Below are 16,660 nucleotides of genomic sequence, written 5' to 3' on the forward strand. Positions count from 1 at the left end.
TATAACCTATCTGGGAGGCCTCACCCCATCCATTGCTCTCATAGCTGTGTCTATGATGGAGCAAGTATTTAAATACAATAGTATATGGCTAGCCTATAATCCCAGCAACTCAGGAAGTTGGGTCAGGAGAATCACAAGTTGGAGGTTAGCCTCAGCAATTTAGCAATTTAGCAATACCCTTTCTCAAAATTAAAAATAAAAAATGTTGGGGACTTAGCTCAGTGGTAAAGCATGCCTGGGTTCAATCCCCAGTACCAAAAAATAATAATAATAATAATTATATGGCTATAGAGTCACTGGAATTTGATTTCGAAAGCAAAATTATCCACAGCAAATGATGTTCAAAACAGTCCAGTTGTGTTACCCTGGGCAACAATACCTCTGGGTAGGGTTGTGTGAGTTTCCTTTCCTTCACTATGCTTTATCTTTATTTGCTGTAATGAACATGTATTAATTTTGCTGAAGGAATCTACAGATGCTTACACAGGTGTATCTGCTTGTGTCTGCACACATATTTGGCAAGTGGCTGAGGGTTATATTCCAGGGGCACTCCACAGGATTCTCTTCTAATGGCTTATCTTCTGTTTGGCACTACCTAGGTCATCAAGAAGAAGCTGGTGGGTTCTGTGAAGGCATTGCAGAAGCAGTATGTGTCCCTGGACACAGTGATCACTAGTGAAGATGGAGATGCCAACACCATGTGCAGTGCCTTGGAGGCTGTGTTTATCCATGGCCTTCATGCCAAGCACATCTGCGCGGAGGCTGGGGGGAAAAGGAAGAAAAGTGCCCACCAGAAGCCTCTGCCTCAGCCTGTCTTCTGGCCCCTCCTGAAAGCTGTCACCCACAAGTGAGATCAGCTGGAGAGGTTTTCTTAGGGGAGGAGCTTCAGAGTGTGGGATGCTAGTTTTATCCTCTCCCTGTCTTCTAGAGTAGAGATGGGGTGAGAGAAGCCTGGAGAGTGTCTAGAGAAGGTTTATCACCAGACCTAGCTTCCCAGACAGACCCTAGACCTTGAGACTCTGAGAGTCTCAGCCCTTGGGCAAGATCAGTGGTCCTGGCACCCCAGGGCCAATGACATTTTGACCATGTATGGCAGAGTCAGGCAGTTAAAACTAAGATATTATTCTGTGGCCCTTTATAGAAAAAGTTGCTCTATCCTCAAATATTTTAACATCTGTGTAAATATTATACTCATAATGAGGTATGGGTTTTTATTGTTTGTTTTATCAAGAACTAGAATGCAAGTAGAGCATCTGAATGTTCACTTGAGTCATGTGTCTCTGACCTTGTCTCTAACTGCTGGGACTTTTGAGCAAGTGGCTGGCACAGTGCCTCTAAAAGCTATTCAGTGCCACCTTTAGCCCAAGGTGCCTTATTAGTCTCTGAGCTTCCTTTCCCCGCCTACTGACACTGTCCTATCTCAGGTTTTTAACCTCTCTCCTGGGCAGCAGTGGCTTTAATTGTCCCTATTATCTCACTGTGTCTTTCCTTAAGTCATCAGCTGCTTAACACTTACTGAGCTTAAACTAGCTACAGCTCAGCCACCAAGTCCAGTGGGCTGCACTCCCCCATGGGAGACACACACAGGCATTGTGGTCTCACAGAAGGGCATTTATGTCAGACCAAGGGATGTGGGAGCTGAGTTTCTCATATCAGTTTCTGATCTCCTTATCCAGAGCAATCTATCCTAAAGCAGTCCTCATAGGTGTGGGCAGGTCACTTTCTTATACAGAAACCTGTAGCTCCCAAATACTGCCCTAGAGTCTAGTTCACTAAGTTGGGGCCCCTGAATCTATATCCTGGTAAGCTCCCCAAGGGCTTCTGTGCAGCTAGTTGTGGGAAACTTTGCTTTACGTAGCCTTATCAGTTTTTACTCAAGACCTTCCATTGCCTGATTTCATAACCAAATCAACCACTCTCCCTCCACTTGTTGTAATTAGAGTGCTCACATCCTGTTACAGGTCTGTTGTTTTCCTACCACTTGTGTCCTTTTTCTGTGCATCCATTTTGCCTAGAAGTTTCTCTATCTCTGCTTCTTGAAAGTCCTTGGTTCTAGCTTAGATACTTTCCTTTCTGTGGCATTTTTCTTACAACAACCCAGAAACTATGGTCTGACCTCCCACGACAGCTTCTTCAACTAAAGGGCTCATGTCCATGTGCCTGTGAACAGCAGTTACTTAGGGCTAGGAGAGTAACTCAATGGTAGAGTGCTTGCCTGACACACACAAGGCCCTGGGTTTGTTCCCCAGCACCACAAAAACATAAAGGCAGTTACTTCACTCTGTTTCTTCTCAGTTCCAAAAACTTGAGGGCTTAGCACACATGTCTTGGATAAGCAGATGATTTTACAGATTCTAGGGATGGTTATATTGAACATGGCAATTATCTTTCATGACACCAACAAGAAGTCAGGAGTTATAGCTTAATGTTTCTATATTCCCTTTAAAACATATTATCCAAGTATTTTTTATTCCTATAATACTTGCAGTAGTTATGATGGATTCTTGCTAACTAGTGGGTAAAATGACATCTCAATGATTTGAGAAAATTTCTTGAAACAAGTAATCCTCTTCCCCATGCCAGACACATCATCTCAGAATTGGAGCACCTGGTCTTCATCAACACAGATGTGGGCCGCTGCCGGGCCTGGCTGCGGCTGGCCCTCAACGACGGCCTGATGGAGTGCTACCTGAAACTGCTGCTGCAGGAGCAGGCCCGACTGTGCGAGTACTATCAGCCCACAGCCCTGCTTCGAGACGCTGAGGAGGGCGAGTTCCTCCTTAGTTTCCTGCAGGGACTAACATCCTTGTCCTTTGAACTGTCCTATAAGTCTGCCATCTTAAATGAATGGACACTCACCCCATTGGCCCTCTCTGGGCTTTGCCCACTCTCTGAGCTTGACCCTCTCACTACCTCTGGTGCAGAACTACAGCGGAAGGAGTCTCTGGATTCAATTTCCCATTCCTCAGGCTCAGAGGACATTGAAGTCCAGCACTCGGGTCATAAGATCCGGCGGAATAGGAAGCTCACTGCCTCCTCCCTCAGCCTGGATACAGCCAGTTCATCCCAGCTGTCCTGCAGCCTAAACTCCGATAGCTGCCTACTTCAAGAGAATGGCTTCAAGAGTCCAGACCGTTCTGAGGAACCCATGTCCTACGATTCAGACTTGGGCACAGCAAATGCTGATGATTCCGACCCGTCTCTACAAGAGTGAGTGCCCTTCCCACAGCCCTGCCCTCTCCACCTCCCACTTTTCTCTCTTCTTTCTGATCACACGTGATTTTCTGTCACTGAACTCTGTCAAGGTATAAGAAAGTCAAAGGGAGGCATGGCTCTTAGATTTAGAAAGGCTCAGAGCTGGTACAAAACTCCAGCTTTGCTCCTGAGCCACCTTTAACAAGTCACTTAGTATCTCTGAGGTTTAGTGTAAAATATGTTTAATCGTTTAGAGAATATGTGCAATTTCTAGCAAATACAATGAAGCATAATGCATAAGGATGTAACTTCATAGAAGACTTCCTAGAGGACACAACACCCAGGACAACAGGGATAAGCAAGGAAGTGTGTGGAAAAGTGTCTGATTCACTTGACCTTAGAGGGAGCCGGGGCACAACCTTCTTCAGCCACCTTTTTTCTTCTTCTTTCTTTTAGCTCAGATGAGGGGTGCTCTGAGCTACATCCCAACGCTTTTTTATTTTTTATTTTTTTAGACAAGTTCTCACTAAATTGCTGAGGCGGGCCTTGAACTCGCCATCCTTACCTCAGCTTCCCAAGTCACTGGGATTACAGGTGTGCACCACCATGTCAACCTTCTTTTTTTTGGTACAGGAGATTGAATCCAGAGATGCTCTACCACTGAGCCACCTCCTAGTCCTTTTTATTTTTTTATTTTGAGACAGGGTCTCATTAAATTGCATAGGGATTCGCTGAGTTGCTGAGGCCAGCTCAAGTGATACTGGTGCCCCAGCCTCCTGAGCCACTGAGACTACTGGCGTGTGCCACCACGCCCAGCTAAAGTTTTTTTTTTTTTTTTTTTTTTTTTTTTAATAATTATTTTATGGCAAAAGAAATCTAAACCATATACAGTGAAAATTATTTTCCTTCTCTGTCCTGCATCTATCCTGTTCTTCTTCCTCATTTATTAATAAATTGTTGATTTGTTGCATATTCTTCAAAGTTTCTAAATGCATCTGTAAGAAATAATAGTGTGCAAATTTTTAAAATATCTTCCTTATTTCTTATCCCCTTTTCCACAAAAGGAAGTATGTTTTTCTATCCTTGTTTTAGAGATCTTTTCCTATCAGATTGTCTTCATTCTTTTTTCTATCATATGTTATTCCATTGCTTGAATATATATTAGTTTATTTTATCAGCCCTATATTTAATGGACATTGGAGTTTAGTATTTCCATAAATAATCTTGTATTTGTGGTCTTTTAGTTTTATGTAAATATCTCAGTTCAGTAAACTCCTAGAGGCAAAACTGCTGAGCCAAAGGATGAATTAATATGTGCTTTTCAGGCACTGCCTGTTTATACTCTACCAGAGGTGTAGCCTTATCCTCTTACCTTGCCACAAGTTATTACCAAACTTGTGGATATCTGCTCATTTAATAGATGAAAATGTAGACCTTATATTGAGTCTCCCTTAGGTAAGCCCGTGTTCCATCAGCCTGATCTAGGACCTTTTCCCACTCCTGCTGCCCACCCTGACCTTGATTCAGGTCCTTCCAGGGTTCCCACCCAGTGCGGAAATAGCACTGGAGTTAGGTGGTGTGTTGACTAGTTTGCAGTCCTGTTCTACCACTTACAAGTCCAGTAATGTCAGGCATGCTGCTGACTCTTGCTGAAGCTCTGTTTCTTCATCTTTAAGATGGAGATTCCCTTACACATGGCTGTTTGAGAATCAAGTCAGATGCCTGTTGGTGAGCAACACAGGTGAGACTGTATGGTTGGCTCCAGAGACAGCTTCTGAGCACTGATGCTGTGAGATGGTGTTTCGTGATGTCAAATGGATAGGGAATGTTGGGGAGGAACAGTCTCTACCACATGATGTAGGTCTGCTCACCTGTCTCAGCTCTTTTTGTGTCTCTGCCTTCTCCACAGACCATCCTGCTTTGCTATGTCATATACCTGGTCTTTATCTTTCATGAATCTTATGATTGGAAAATTCCAACCTGAGGTCATTGAATCAGTAACCATCCACCCTGTGTGAGAGGCATTGTCTTGGGTTTTATGGGGAAACTCAAGGGACAAGGGTCAGAATGTATAGACAAACACTGTGGACAGTGAGGTGAACCCCTGACAAACATTAAACACACAGATGCACAAATGCATGTCTAACACCATCATTCTTAGAGCTTGGCCTTGAAGTAAGTATTTGAACATCCACAGAGATCAGCATTTCTTAGATATAAGTGTCTCACCAGCACTTAAGGGTTTACTTATGCCGGATTTAATGGCACAAGCCTGTAATCCCAGCAGCTTGGGAGGCTGAGGCAAGAGAATCCCAAGTGCAAAGGCAGCCTCAACAATGGTGAGGTGCTAAGCAACTTAGTGATTACCTGTCTTAAAATTAAAAACAAAAAGGGCTAGAGATGTGGCTTAGTGGTTAAGTGCCCCTGGGTTCAGTTCCCAGTACCAAAAATCAAAACAACCACCACCAAAATAAATAAATAAATTTAAAAACTGCTGCAAAAGCTTTGTTAATATTGTCAGATGTTATTGTCGTGAATCTTTCCCTTGGGGGAAATGGTTCTCAGTATACGCAGCCCACCTCTGTACTTATTTCAGTGGCCCTTGCCTGTCAAAACAGTACCATGTTCCACCAACACAAGACATTTGGCAGTACTGCTTTGTAAGGTGGTTCTCCAGGCCATGTTTTTTAATTACTGCACACATGTATAAGCATATATATATGGGCACGTGCGTGTATACACACACACACACACACACACACACAAATCACATACTCTTTTTTTTTAAACCCAGGAGTACTTAACAACTGAGACACATCCCTCCTCTTTTTTTTTTTAATTGTATAACTCTATTTATTTATTTTTATGTGGTACTGAGGATTGAACCCAGTGCCTCACGTATGCTAGGCAAGCACCCTACCACTGAGCCACAACCCCTTTTTATATTTTATTTTGAGACAGGCTAAGTTGCTTAGGACCTCACTAAATTGTTGAGGCTGCCTTTGAACTTGAGATCCTTCTGCGTCAGCCTCTCAAGCAGCTGGGATTACAGATGTGTATCTCTATGCCCAGCTGACACATAGTCTATTCAAATTGCTTTCTAAAATAAAGCACATTTAAATTAAAAAAAAAATTTTTTTTTTAGTTGTAGATGGACACGATGCCTTTATTTTGTTGTTTTTTTAATGTGATGCTGAGGGTCGAACCCAGTGTCTCACACATACTAGGCAAGTGCTCTACCACTGAGCCATAACCCCAGCCTTAAAATTTTTTTTTTATTAAAAGTTTCTGGAAATTGGTGCCCAGAGCCAAATAGAAATGGAAGGACTGTAGCCATTTTGGTTGCAATTTTTTCACAATTCTTCAAAAATTTCTTTTCTTTTACTTTTCATTCAAAATCTCATCTCTAGCTAGCAGTTTTTTCTTCTTGATGCACGTGTCTCTCTTATATTCTCTGGCCCTGAAGATTGGTACTGATGTTGGTGAAACTGAACTTGTTTTCATCTTGACCATGGTTTTGATTCAGTGGAAACTGATTTATCATATAAGTTTCCTGCTATCTTTAGGCATTTCACTCATTTATTCTAATACCCCTAGTCTACTTTGTCATTAAAATTTTTCTTACATTAGGATTCATTAATTGATAATCATTTTATAGTGCTAACAAGTATTTTCATAATTTGACTTTTTTTCTCTAAATGTTTATATTTGTGTACATGGAGGCTAAGCAATCTTATCAGTGATAAAAGTAACTACTAAAAAATTGAGGTTAACATTTATTGATTACTTACTTTGTGCCAGACACTCTGCTAAGCATTTTGCCTACATTACCTCTTTAGTATTTGTCACAGTCATAAAAAGTGGGTGCTATTATCAGTCCTGCTATGCAGATAAACAAATTGAAGTTGAGGAGCTGAAAGAACAGCAGTGTACTAAGTGAGACCACATAGACTCAGGAGCCCTGCTCTCAGTCATTCACTACACCATCTTCCAGGTGCCCGTGGACAACTGGGACCTCACAAGGCAGATTTGCCAAAACTCTGCCTCCCTGCCTCATTGCAGAAGTGGCTCCATTCTGTCCCAGTGGTATGGACACGTACAGTTGTTAGCAAATTTACTTTCCTTCTCTGCCTGTAGAAGCCCTTTGTTTCCAGAACTCAGCACTCCCCACTCCTGCAAGATGCACTCTTGAATTTTCATTGATCTGTTTTTAGAATGAGACCTTAGAGCAAGAAACAGCACCTGCCCACTTTCCTTTCACCCCAACCATTCCTCAAACACCTTTCCACCTTTCTCCGATTGGTTATCCATTTTTCTTATTGTGATAGATTTCACATACCATAAGATTCACCTTTTAAAGAGAATACATAGTTCAGTGGTATTTTGTATGTTCACCAGGTTGTGCACCATCATTACCATCTAATTCAAGAACAATATCACCACCCCAAAGGGAAGCCCCTTACAGGTACCATGGATTGCCAATTCTGGACATTTCATATAAATGGAATCATATAATATGTGGCCTTTTTTTTCAACTTAGTATAATGTTTTCAGAATCCATCCATTTTATAACACATATCATGCCTGAATAATACTCCAGTATATAATTCTATTACAATTTGTTCATCCATTCATCAGCTAATGGACATTTTCCCCCACACATTTTGGCTATTTTGGGTAATGTTTCTTTGAACATTCATATCCAAGTTTTTGTGTGAACATATTTTTATGCCTATTAGACATATACCCAGGGATAGAATTGTGGGTCACATGTAACTCTATGATTAACCTTTTGAGGAACTACCAAACTCTTTCTACAGTAGCTGCACTGTTTTACGTTCTCACAACTAATATGAGTTAATTTCTTCACGTCTTTACCAGTCTTATTATTCTCTTTAAATATAACCATCATAATGGGTATAAAGTAGTATCTCATTATGGTTTTGATTTGCTTTTCCCTGAAAGCCAATGATATCGAATACCTTTCATGTACTTATTGTCATTTGTTATCTTTCTTGGAGAAAAGTCCATTCGTATCCTTTTTCCATTTTAAAATTTGATTGTCTTTTATTATTGAGTTGTAAGAATTGCTTATATATTTGGATATTAGACTTTTATGTATGATCTGCAAATATTTTCTCTCATTCTGTGTGTTGTCATTATGCTTTATTTTTTTTTAGTTTTTATCAGTGCTAGGGATGGAGTCCAGACCTTGTACATGGTAGGCAAGGGCTCTACCAAGCTATATATCCAAGCCCCTCACTTTTTTGATAGATCATTAGGAACACAAAAGTTTTTAATTTTGAGGTAATCCAATTTATCTATATTAATCACTGAGGCTTAGATGTCACATCTGAGAAACCATTACCTAATCCAAAGACACAAAATTTATGCCTTATTTATTTATTTAATTAATTTATTTGTTGAGACAGGATCTCACCATGTTGCTCAGACTGGCCTCAAACTCAAAATCCTCCTGTTTCAGCCTCCCAAGTAACTAGGATTACAGGCATACATCATTGCACCCAACTATACCTATATCATCTTCTAAGCTTTAGCTTTCTTTTATAGCTTTAGCTCTTACATTTAGGTCTTTGATTCATTGTGAGTTAATTTTTTTATATGGTGTGAGATCACATTCAAACTTTATTCTTTTTGCATGTGTCTGTTCACTGATTTCTAGCACCATTTGTTGAAAATACTGTTCTTTCCCCCATTGAAATGTCTTGGTGTCCATGTTGAAAGTCAGTTGCTCATAAGTGTATGGGTTGGTCTCCTAATTCTGACTATCTGTCTTGGAATGTTTTGAGTTAGGATGGCATAGGAAAGAGCACAGCTCAGTGGGAAGACAAGCAGGTAAGCAACCTGGGTGCTAAAATCCTCATGTCTGTCAGGCCCAATTAAGGGGTGTTTAACATCTTCTGAACCCAGTTTAAGTAGATGTGTGCAGATTTTGGACTGCAAACAACCTTGTTACCATCTAAGGCAAACTTTGCTGAATTTATAAGCCGAAGAGAAAACAGCAAATAGGTTTATTTTAGAAAACAAACTTGGATTCTCAGAAACCACAGGCGAGGGAGGAGCAGTCACTAGCCAGGGCACATTCCAGAAGGCTCAGAAATACGTTTTGTGCAGTATACATGGATACTGTGACAGTAACATTGATTCCCTGTGGCCCCAGAAAGTGCCTCAGAGACAAGGAGTGGCAGTCCCACAGGAGCATGAAGAGATACACCCCGTGTACACTTGTACACACCCTTCTACTCTTGGTGTACACTGGGCTCAACTTCTGGGGACATGAGGTTTCTATGATCCCACACCCAGTCCAGCTCTGAGGGGAATTAACCCTTGCACCTCATTCCCTCCCTGCTGCCCTGGTGACTGTCACAAGACAAAGTACAACCTCATCTCACCCAGTCCCTGTCCCAGCAGTCTTGGTGTCTCTTCTGCTTTGCTGATGGGGATCCCCACTGTAGACACCATCTGTCCTGGAGTCTCTGTCACAGACAGTGTTGTGGAAACAATTGCCCACACAACCATTTGTTTGAGCAGACTCTCAGAAAGGCAGTTCATTCCATGTGCAAGTGTTCATTTGTACCCTGTGAGCATTTTACCTGAGATCCTGACTACACAGCTCACCTGACCATCTGGTATGACTAAGCCCTGACCAGGGACAACCTTTGTGGGGTATGTCTAGAGGGCTGTGTGGGGCTGGGGGCTGGGGAGTGCAATGGGTATTGAAGAGAGTGTTGTTTTATTTGGTTGTTTAAATCACAGAACAGCATTTTTCCATTCTTACCATTGTCCCAGTAGCCTTAGGCATTCTATCCATCATCTTATACACAGATTTCTTTGTTCTAGGGTATTGTCAGAATTCAGCAAAGCCCAGGTAAACTCTGTGCCAACCAACGGACTAAGCCAAAAGACGGAGATCCCCACGCTACAGGCCTCACTCTCCCTGGCCACACGTACACACCTGGACTTTGATGTGCCTGCAGAATCCCTTGCTGCCCAAGCATCTTCTGGGAGCCCAGATGGTGGTCACAAGCAGGAATCACTTTCCCAGGCATCTGACATCCCAGATGTGCAGCAACCAGATGTTGCCCAAGCTGACCCTATGGGGAGCACTTCAGACCAGCAGCCCTCTAGTGCTACGAAAGAGACAGGCGCAGCAGTCAGCCACAGGAGTGCCCAGCAGAAGGCCCTGGAGGATGGTACGGTTGGACTGAAGCTTGTGGTTTCCTCCCCCACCAGCCCGGTGAGTGGTGCAGGATTTGGGGAAGTCCTGGGGAAATGATTCAGAGCAGAAGCAGGGTTTCCCCAGCTAATGACCCTGAGTCTCTGCCTTCTCCCCATTAACCTCCCTCTCCTGCCTGCAGTATTGTTAATAGCATGGAAATGATGAGCTAGTGTTTCTTGGGCTGTGAGGAGTAGAGATGAGCCAGGTGCTGTGCCAATCACTTCCCATGTATGTACCTCTTGTCATCTTCACATCAACTCTGTGAAGAAGGTAATCCCTACCTGGTCACAGTCTCTCCTCTTAACCACTACCACTCACCAGCTTAAGGCCTTAGGCAAGTGACTTTGCATCTCTGAGCCTTAGTTTCCTCCTTAGTATTTATTATTATTAAATTAATATTTTTATAAAATACCAGGCTTTGAAAATACACATTTTTCCTTGACCCAGGTTTTAGAACTACATGGTCCAATGTGGCAGTCCATGTGGCTGTTGGGCACTTGAAATATGACCAGTCCAAACTGAGATATGCAATATAAAATAAACACCGTATTTTGACAACTTAGTGTGAAAAAGATAAAAGAATAAAAACTTTTCAATATTTTTTGTGATGCTAGGGATTGGAGGCAAGCACTCCACCAACTGAGCTATCTCCCCAGCCCTCAATAATTTTTATTTTTATGATTTTTTATTGATTCCATGTTAAAATGAAAAGATTTTGGACATATTGGACTAAATAAGATAGATTAAAATTCACTTGTTTCTTTTTACCTTTTTTAAATTTTTTTTTTAGTGTTAGATGAACCTTTATCTTATTTTAATGTGGAGCTAAGGATCAAACCCAGTGCCTTCCACATGCGAGGCAAGCACTCTACCACTGAGCTATGCCCCTAACTCTCTTTTTGCCTTTTTTTATGTGCCTACTAGAACATTTAACATTATACATGTGGCCCACACTGTTTTTCTAGTAGATAGCATTGGCCAGTCCGATTTGTTAGGAACCTTAGGAGAGACAGCCCTGGGCCTCTCCTTGAGAGCTCTGTGGGCCGAGAGGCTTTAGGACTGCTGGCCCAATGAAGCACCTGTCAAGCTGTGCACTCGAGCTCCTTAGCCTTTTACACTTGTTCCTGTGGCCTTTGACATTTCCCAAAGTTATTGACTTTTATTGAGTGTTTGCAGGAAGGTATGTGCGTGGTATCTGCCCTTTCTATGACTCAAGTCCCAGCTACCTAACAGGGCAGGGTGAGCGAAGGTAGCTGCTCTGGAATGCCTCTGGAGACCTATAGAGGAAGAGGGAGAGAGGCCACAGTGAAAGAGAGAAAATGAACCCCTTTGTAGGTGTGAGTTTCTCTGATGACTCTCTCTGGCCTTTACAGTTGAACTATACCATGGAGGGCAAAAGAGAGTCGTGAGAAACAGACAGAAATTAAAAAACCCCAAGTTTATCCCTGCTGCCATCTGGGGCTCAGGTTGGGATGTGGTCTTGCTTTTTCAGCTCTATCCATGCTTATTTCTCCCTGGGTATTAGCTTCTAGATCATATGACTCAGGTTGGGGTCAGGGCCATGAAGCCTAGAGAGGCACTTCTCCCGCTTCCTAACAGCCTTATTTGAAATACAATACACCTAATCAAAGTATAATTCAGTGGGTTTTAGTGTATTCATAAGATTGTGTATATTCATGATGGAGGGGTTACTGGTAGTTGAACCTGGGGCACTTTACCACTGAGCTAAACCCCAGTCCTTTCTATCTTTTATTTTGAGACAGGGTCTCGCTAAGCTGCTAGGGGGTCTCACTACATATTCACGCATTATTGAATATGACTATATAAATCATATAACTATAAATGTGAGCTAGATTCTCTGTATTTACTATCCTGAAAATGGCTTTGGATGTACTTCTGGAAGATGAATGTTATGGGCCCCTGGGGCACTTTACCACTGAGCTAAACCCCAGTCCTTTCTATCTTTTATTTTGAGACAGGGTCTCGCTAAGCTGCTAGGGGGTCTCACTACATATTCACGCATTATTGAATATGACTATATAAATCATATAACTATAAATGTGAGCTAGATTCTCTGTATTTACTATCCTGAAAATGGCTTTGGATGTACTTCTGGAAGATGAATGTTATGGGCCCCTAAAGGTTGTGCAAGGTGACTGCCAAGCCATGCTGACGGTTATGCTGAGCCGTGCCCTGTGTGCCTGTTCCTGAGTTCCTTATCTTTCTGTGCTTCCATGCTTATTATTTGAGCAAAAATGTTTGGAGGAATGTTAGGGGTCAATATCAAGTTTTATAGCCCTCAGAGCCATTCAGCTTTTCTTTTAAAAATGTTTAGTTTTTCATTAATTCAACAGAAAGCATCTACTATGAGCCAAGCACCATGGTGGATGCTAGGGATACAGAGATGGAACAGGACAGACAAGATCCCTATCCTTTGGGGACAGACACTAGATTAGACAAATGATGATCCACATCACAATTACACTTGTGCTAAGTGCTGGGTAGGAAGGTGCAGAAAACTGGAAGCTACCCAGAGTGACTATCTATGAGTTGGTCAAATCAATCCCCCATGGACCACCTACCTATGGCACAGTCGTGGGTACAAAGTCCCTTTGCCTGTCATAATGAGGACAGCCTAGACAGAATGTCCAATCCTTTTGAAGGTGATCCAAAGACCCAGCATCACATTCCTTAGCTAGATCTCTCTTTCTGGAACTTAGCTATTGTGTACAGTGTCATCATGGTACCTGAGTAACTCAGGGTGGCCATTCCTCTGTCTTGGGTCCCTGGTGGCAGGTGGTACTCTAATATAGTTATTGGGTCAGTAGTGATTCCCCCCACTATTAAAGGGGCAGGGAGCTGGCCAAATGTGAGCCCCTGAACCAACAGGCATAGAAAAGGAGAGAGAAAAGGGAACCCCTGTGTGATGGTTTTGCAGGCACATTCTCTCCCTCCCCACTGCACCTGCCCGGGTGTGTTCTTTGATAGGGTTTTGCAGGACACATACTCTCAGTGCTTTTTCCAAGGAATCTGCTTCCCAATGCTTTTCCCTGTTGTTTGAGAGAGCCAAAGGTTTTCTCTAGAGAACCTTTTCCTGGAGGCTGCTCTGTGGTCAGTGAACTAGGGTCTGCATATTTCCTAGTAGTCTCCCTCTCCTCAGTGGAGAGAGAAGCCCTCCCTATCCATGGTCATAACATTCACATTTGTTTTCATCCTTCCAGTTCCTTCAACCCACCTTTCTTATATTATACTAAAAACATTGGGACAATCAAGATTTATTCCCCATCTTTATGACCCTGTGCCATGTCCTTTAGTGGGAGATATCAAGAAAAATAGGACTGTTCAAACAAGATGGGGTTAAGCATAGAATATCACTGGGTTCATTAGGGGACCCTGGCCCATCTGGGACTGTGGGAGGAAGTGTGGGTTGAGAACCAATAAAGAAGCTTAAGGAGGAGGTGATGGATGATGTCTCCCATCAGGGCTATGAGCAGGGGCTACAGATGGTGAGAAGAATGTCACAAGTGTGTGAGAGGCTGCCAGGATAGCATCATGATTTCAGGGAGCTGCTTCGGCCTGTTTTCCTCAGGGTCTTGATATCAGAGGCAGTCTTTGTTAAGAATGCAGCATTGTACATGTTCCCCAGTAGCCATTGACAGATCTTCCCATCCCTGACAGAGGATGTACCTGCCAATTCTGAGGGGTCTGTGGAGGAGGCCTTGGGGGCCTAGTTCTGGGAGGTTCCCCAAGTGCCTGAATCAGACTTGCAGCTCTTGACTTAGGAGTCTTAGAGCATCTGAATGGATTAAACTGTGAAAAAGTACCCTTCTGGGGCAGCCAGCCCCAGCCCAGCTCCTCTTCCCTGTCTACATAAGCAAGGAGGATGTCTTGATTTAGGGGTTGGAAATAGCAACATCAGGGTGTGGCTGATGGCACTTAACAAAACAGCTGGTCTGTCCCACCCCTCTTGTGACTCATATCCTCTGTGTAGACAGCCACACAGGACAGCCCAGTCAGCTTCCTTGCCTCTGCTTTTGCATTTTTGGGCACAGAAGCAGGGAGGGCTTGAAATAGTGAAACAAAGGAACTGGAATTCATTCCCACTAGCCCACAGACCCCACACTTCTCTGACTTCCTCTGTTAGGTGAGCTTCAGACAGAGAGGGCACGCAGACAGCACCGCAGAAGGGGCGGGGAAGGGCCTGCCTGTGGTGGCGTTCCAGGGCTGCCGAGGCAGAGGCAGGCACAGAACTGAGTCCTGTTCCCCACACCTCCCTGGGCAGCTGGCGTCCACCTGCAAAGGGATCAAGTTGCACTCCTTCCTTAGACCTAGCACAAAAATTAACACTGAGCATAGACCTAAATGTAAGAGCTAAAATTGTAAAGCTTTTAGTAGAAAGCGTAGGAGTAGATCTTCATGACGCTGGCTTTGGCGATGGTTTCTTAGTTACAACACCAGGAGCAGAGACAAAAGAAAAAAATAGGTAAATTGGACTTCATCAAAATTAAAAACTTTTGTGCTTCCAGAGGCACCATTAAGAAAGTGAAAAGAGAGCTGGGGTTGTGGCTCAGTGGCAGAGCACTTGTCTAGCACGGGTGAGGCCCTGGGTTCGATCCTCAGCACCACATAAAAAATAAATAGGTTAAAAAAAATAAAGGTTAAATTAAAAAAAGAAAGTGAAAGATTAGAATAAGTTATACTCAATGTATACATGATGTGTCAAAATACACTCTGTTGTCTATTGTCGTGTATACCTAAAAAGAACAAATTAAAGAAAGAAAGAAAGTGAAAAGACAGCCACAGAATGGGAGAGATCACTGGAGAATCATATAACTGGGTCAAGGTCTAGTTCCTAGAATGTTAAAGAACCCTTGCAAAAAAAAAAAATATATATATATATATATATATTTTTAGAGCTGCCATGATAGGATGCCATAAACCAGACAGCTTACAATAACAGAAATGTGTTCTTTGATAGCTCTGGAGGCTAGAAGTTTAAAATCCAGATGTCAGCAGGGTTGATTCCTTCTGGAGATTACAGTGAGGAATCTGTGCCATTCCTTTCTCTTCACTTCCAGTGTAGCCAGCAAACCTTGGTGTCCCTGAACTTGTAGACTCACCCTCCACCTTCCCCTGCATTCCCCCTCTGTGCTCTGTCTTCACTTGGTGTTCTCCTCTGTGTGTGTCTTGCCTTCTGTTCGTATAAGGACATAACTCGTTTTGGATGAAGGGTCTACCCTACTCTAGTATGACCTCATCTTAACTAATTACATCTACATCTAAATAAAGATCACATTCTGAGGTGCTGGGATTAAGAGCTCAACAAGTCTTTGCGGGGGGGGGGGGGGGGCACAACTCAGCACTTAACAACAAAGATAAATAACTCAATTAAAAATGGCCAAAGGATTCAAATTGGTTTTTTTTTCAAAGAAGATATATTAATACCACCCAACACATGAAAAGATGTTCAGTATCATTAGACATTAGGGAGGTGCAGATCAAAACAGCAATGAGAAAAAAAAGAAAAAGAAGAAAACTGCAATGAGATAGCCCTTCACACCCATCAGGATGGCTGTAATCAAGAAATAACAAACATTGGAGAGTTTATAGAGAAATTAGTTCCCTCATAAATTCCTGGTGGGAATATAAAATTGTGTAGCCACTTTGGGAAATGGTTTAACAGGTCCTCAATATGTTAAACTTAGAGTTACATACAACCCCACAAATCCACTCCTAAGTATGTAGCCAAGAAAAGGGAAACCTGAATCCACACAAAAACATGTACATGGATTTTCATAGCAGTATTAATCACAATAGCCAAAAGTGGAAACATCCCAAATACCCATCAACTGATGAATGGATAAATAAAATGTGGTTCATCTATACAATTATTTGGCCATAAAAAAGAATTTGAATTTTCACATATACTTGGTGAAAACATTATGCTAAGAGAAAAAAGTCAGTCACAAAAGATCACACATTATATGATTCCTTTTATATGAAATAGCCAGATTGTGTAAATCTATAAAACCAGAAAATAGATGAGTGGTTTCCCAGAGCCGGAATGGTAATGGGGAAATGAGGGTGCCTGCTAGTAGGTATGGGTTTCTTTTTGGTGTGATGAAAATGTTCTGAACTTAGATTAAGGGGATGGTTGCACAACTCTGGGAATATACCAAAATTATTGAATTATATACCCTTAAAAATGGGTTCATTTTGGGCTGG

General features: G+C 42.3%; 1 protein-coding gene across 7 annotated transcripts in view; it reads left to right on the top strand.

Moving 5' to 3' along the window:
- The window catches only part of Plekhm1 (pleckstrin homology and RUN domain containing M1), a 50,165-nt gene that overhangs the window by 12,868 nt on the left and 20,637 nt on the right, over positions 1-16,660 (top strand). For 5 of the 7 annotated variants that reach the window (XR_009226672.1, XR_009226673.1, XM_058578747.1 and 2 more), the window contains 3 exons: positions 600-847; positions 2,584-3,210; positions 10,057-10,453. Coding sequence is in view for 5 of the 7 variants with exons in the window: in XM_058578747.1 (XP_058434730.1) it covers positions 600-847; positions 2,584-3,210; positions 10,057-10,453 (1,272 nt within the window). In the remaining 2 variants the exon portion in view is untranslated. The remainder of the gene's footprint in view (positions 1-599; positions 848-2,583; positions 3,211-10,056; positions 10,454-16,660) is intronic. The other 2 variants (XM_058578748.1, XM_046442712.2) reach the window with 1 other exon arrangement.

This window comes from Marmota monax, unplaced genomic scaffold (assembly GCF_021218885.2).
Source record: "Marmota monax isolate L192 unplaced genomic scaffold, Marmota_monax_Labrador192_F-V1.1 WCK01_AAM20220418_F8-fsc00205, whole genome shotgun sequence".
Taxonomy (NCBI): Eukaryota; Metazoa; Chordata; class Mammalia; order Rodentia; family Sciuridae; genus Marmota; species Marmota monax.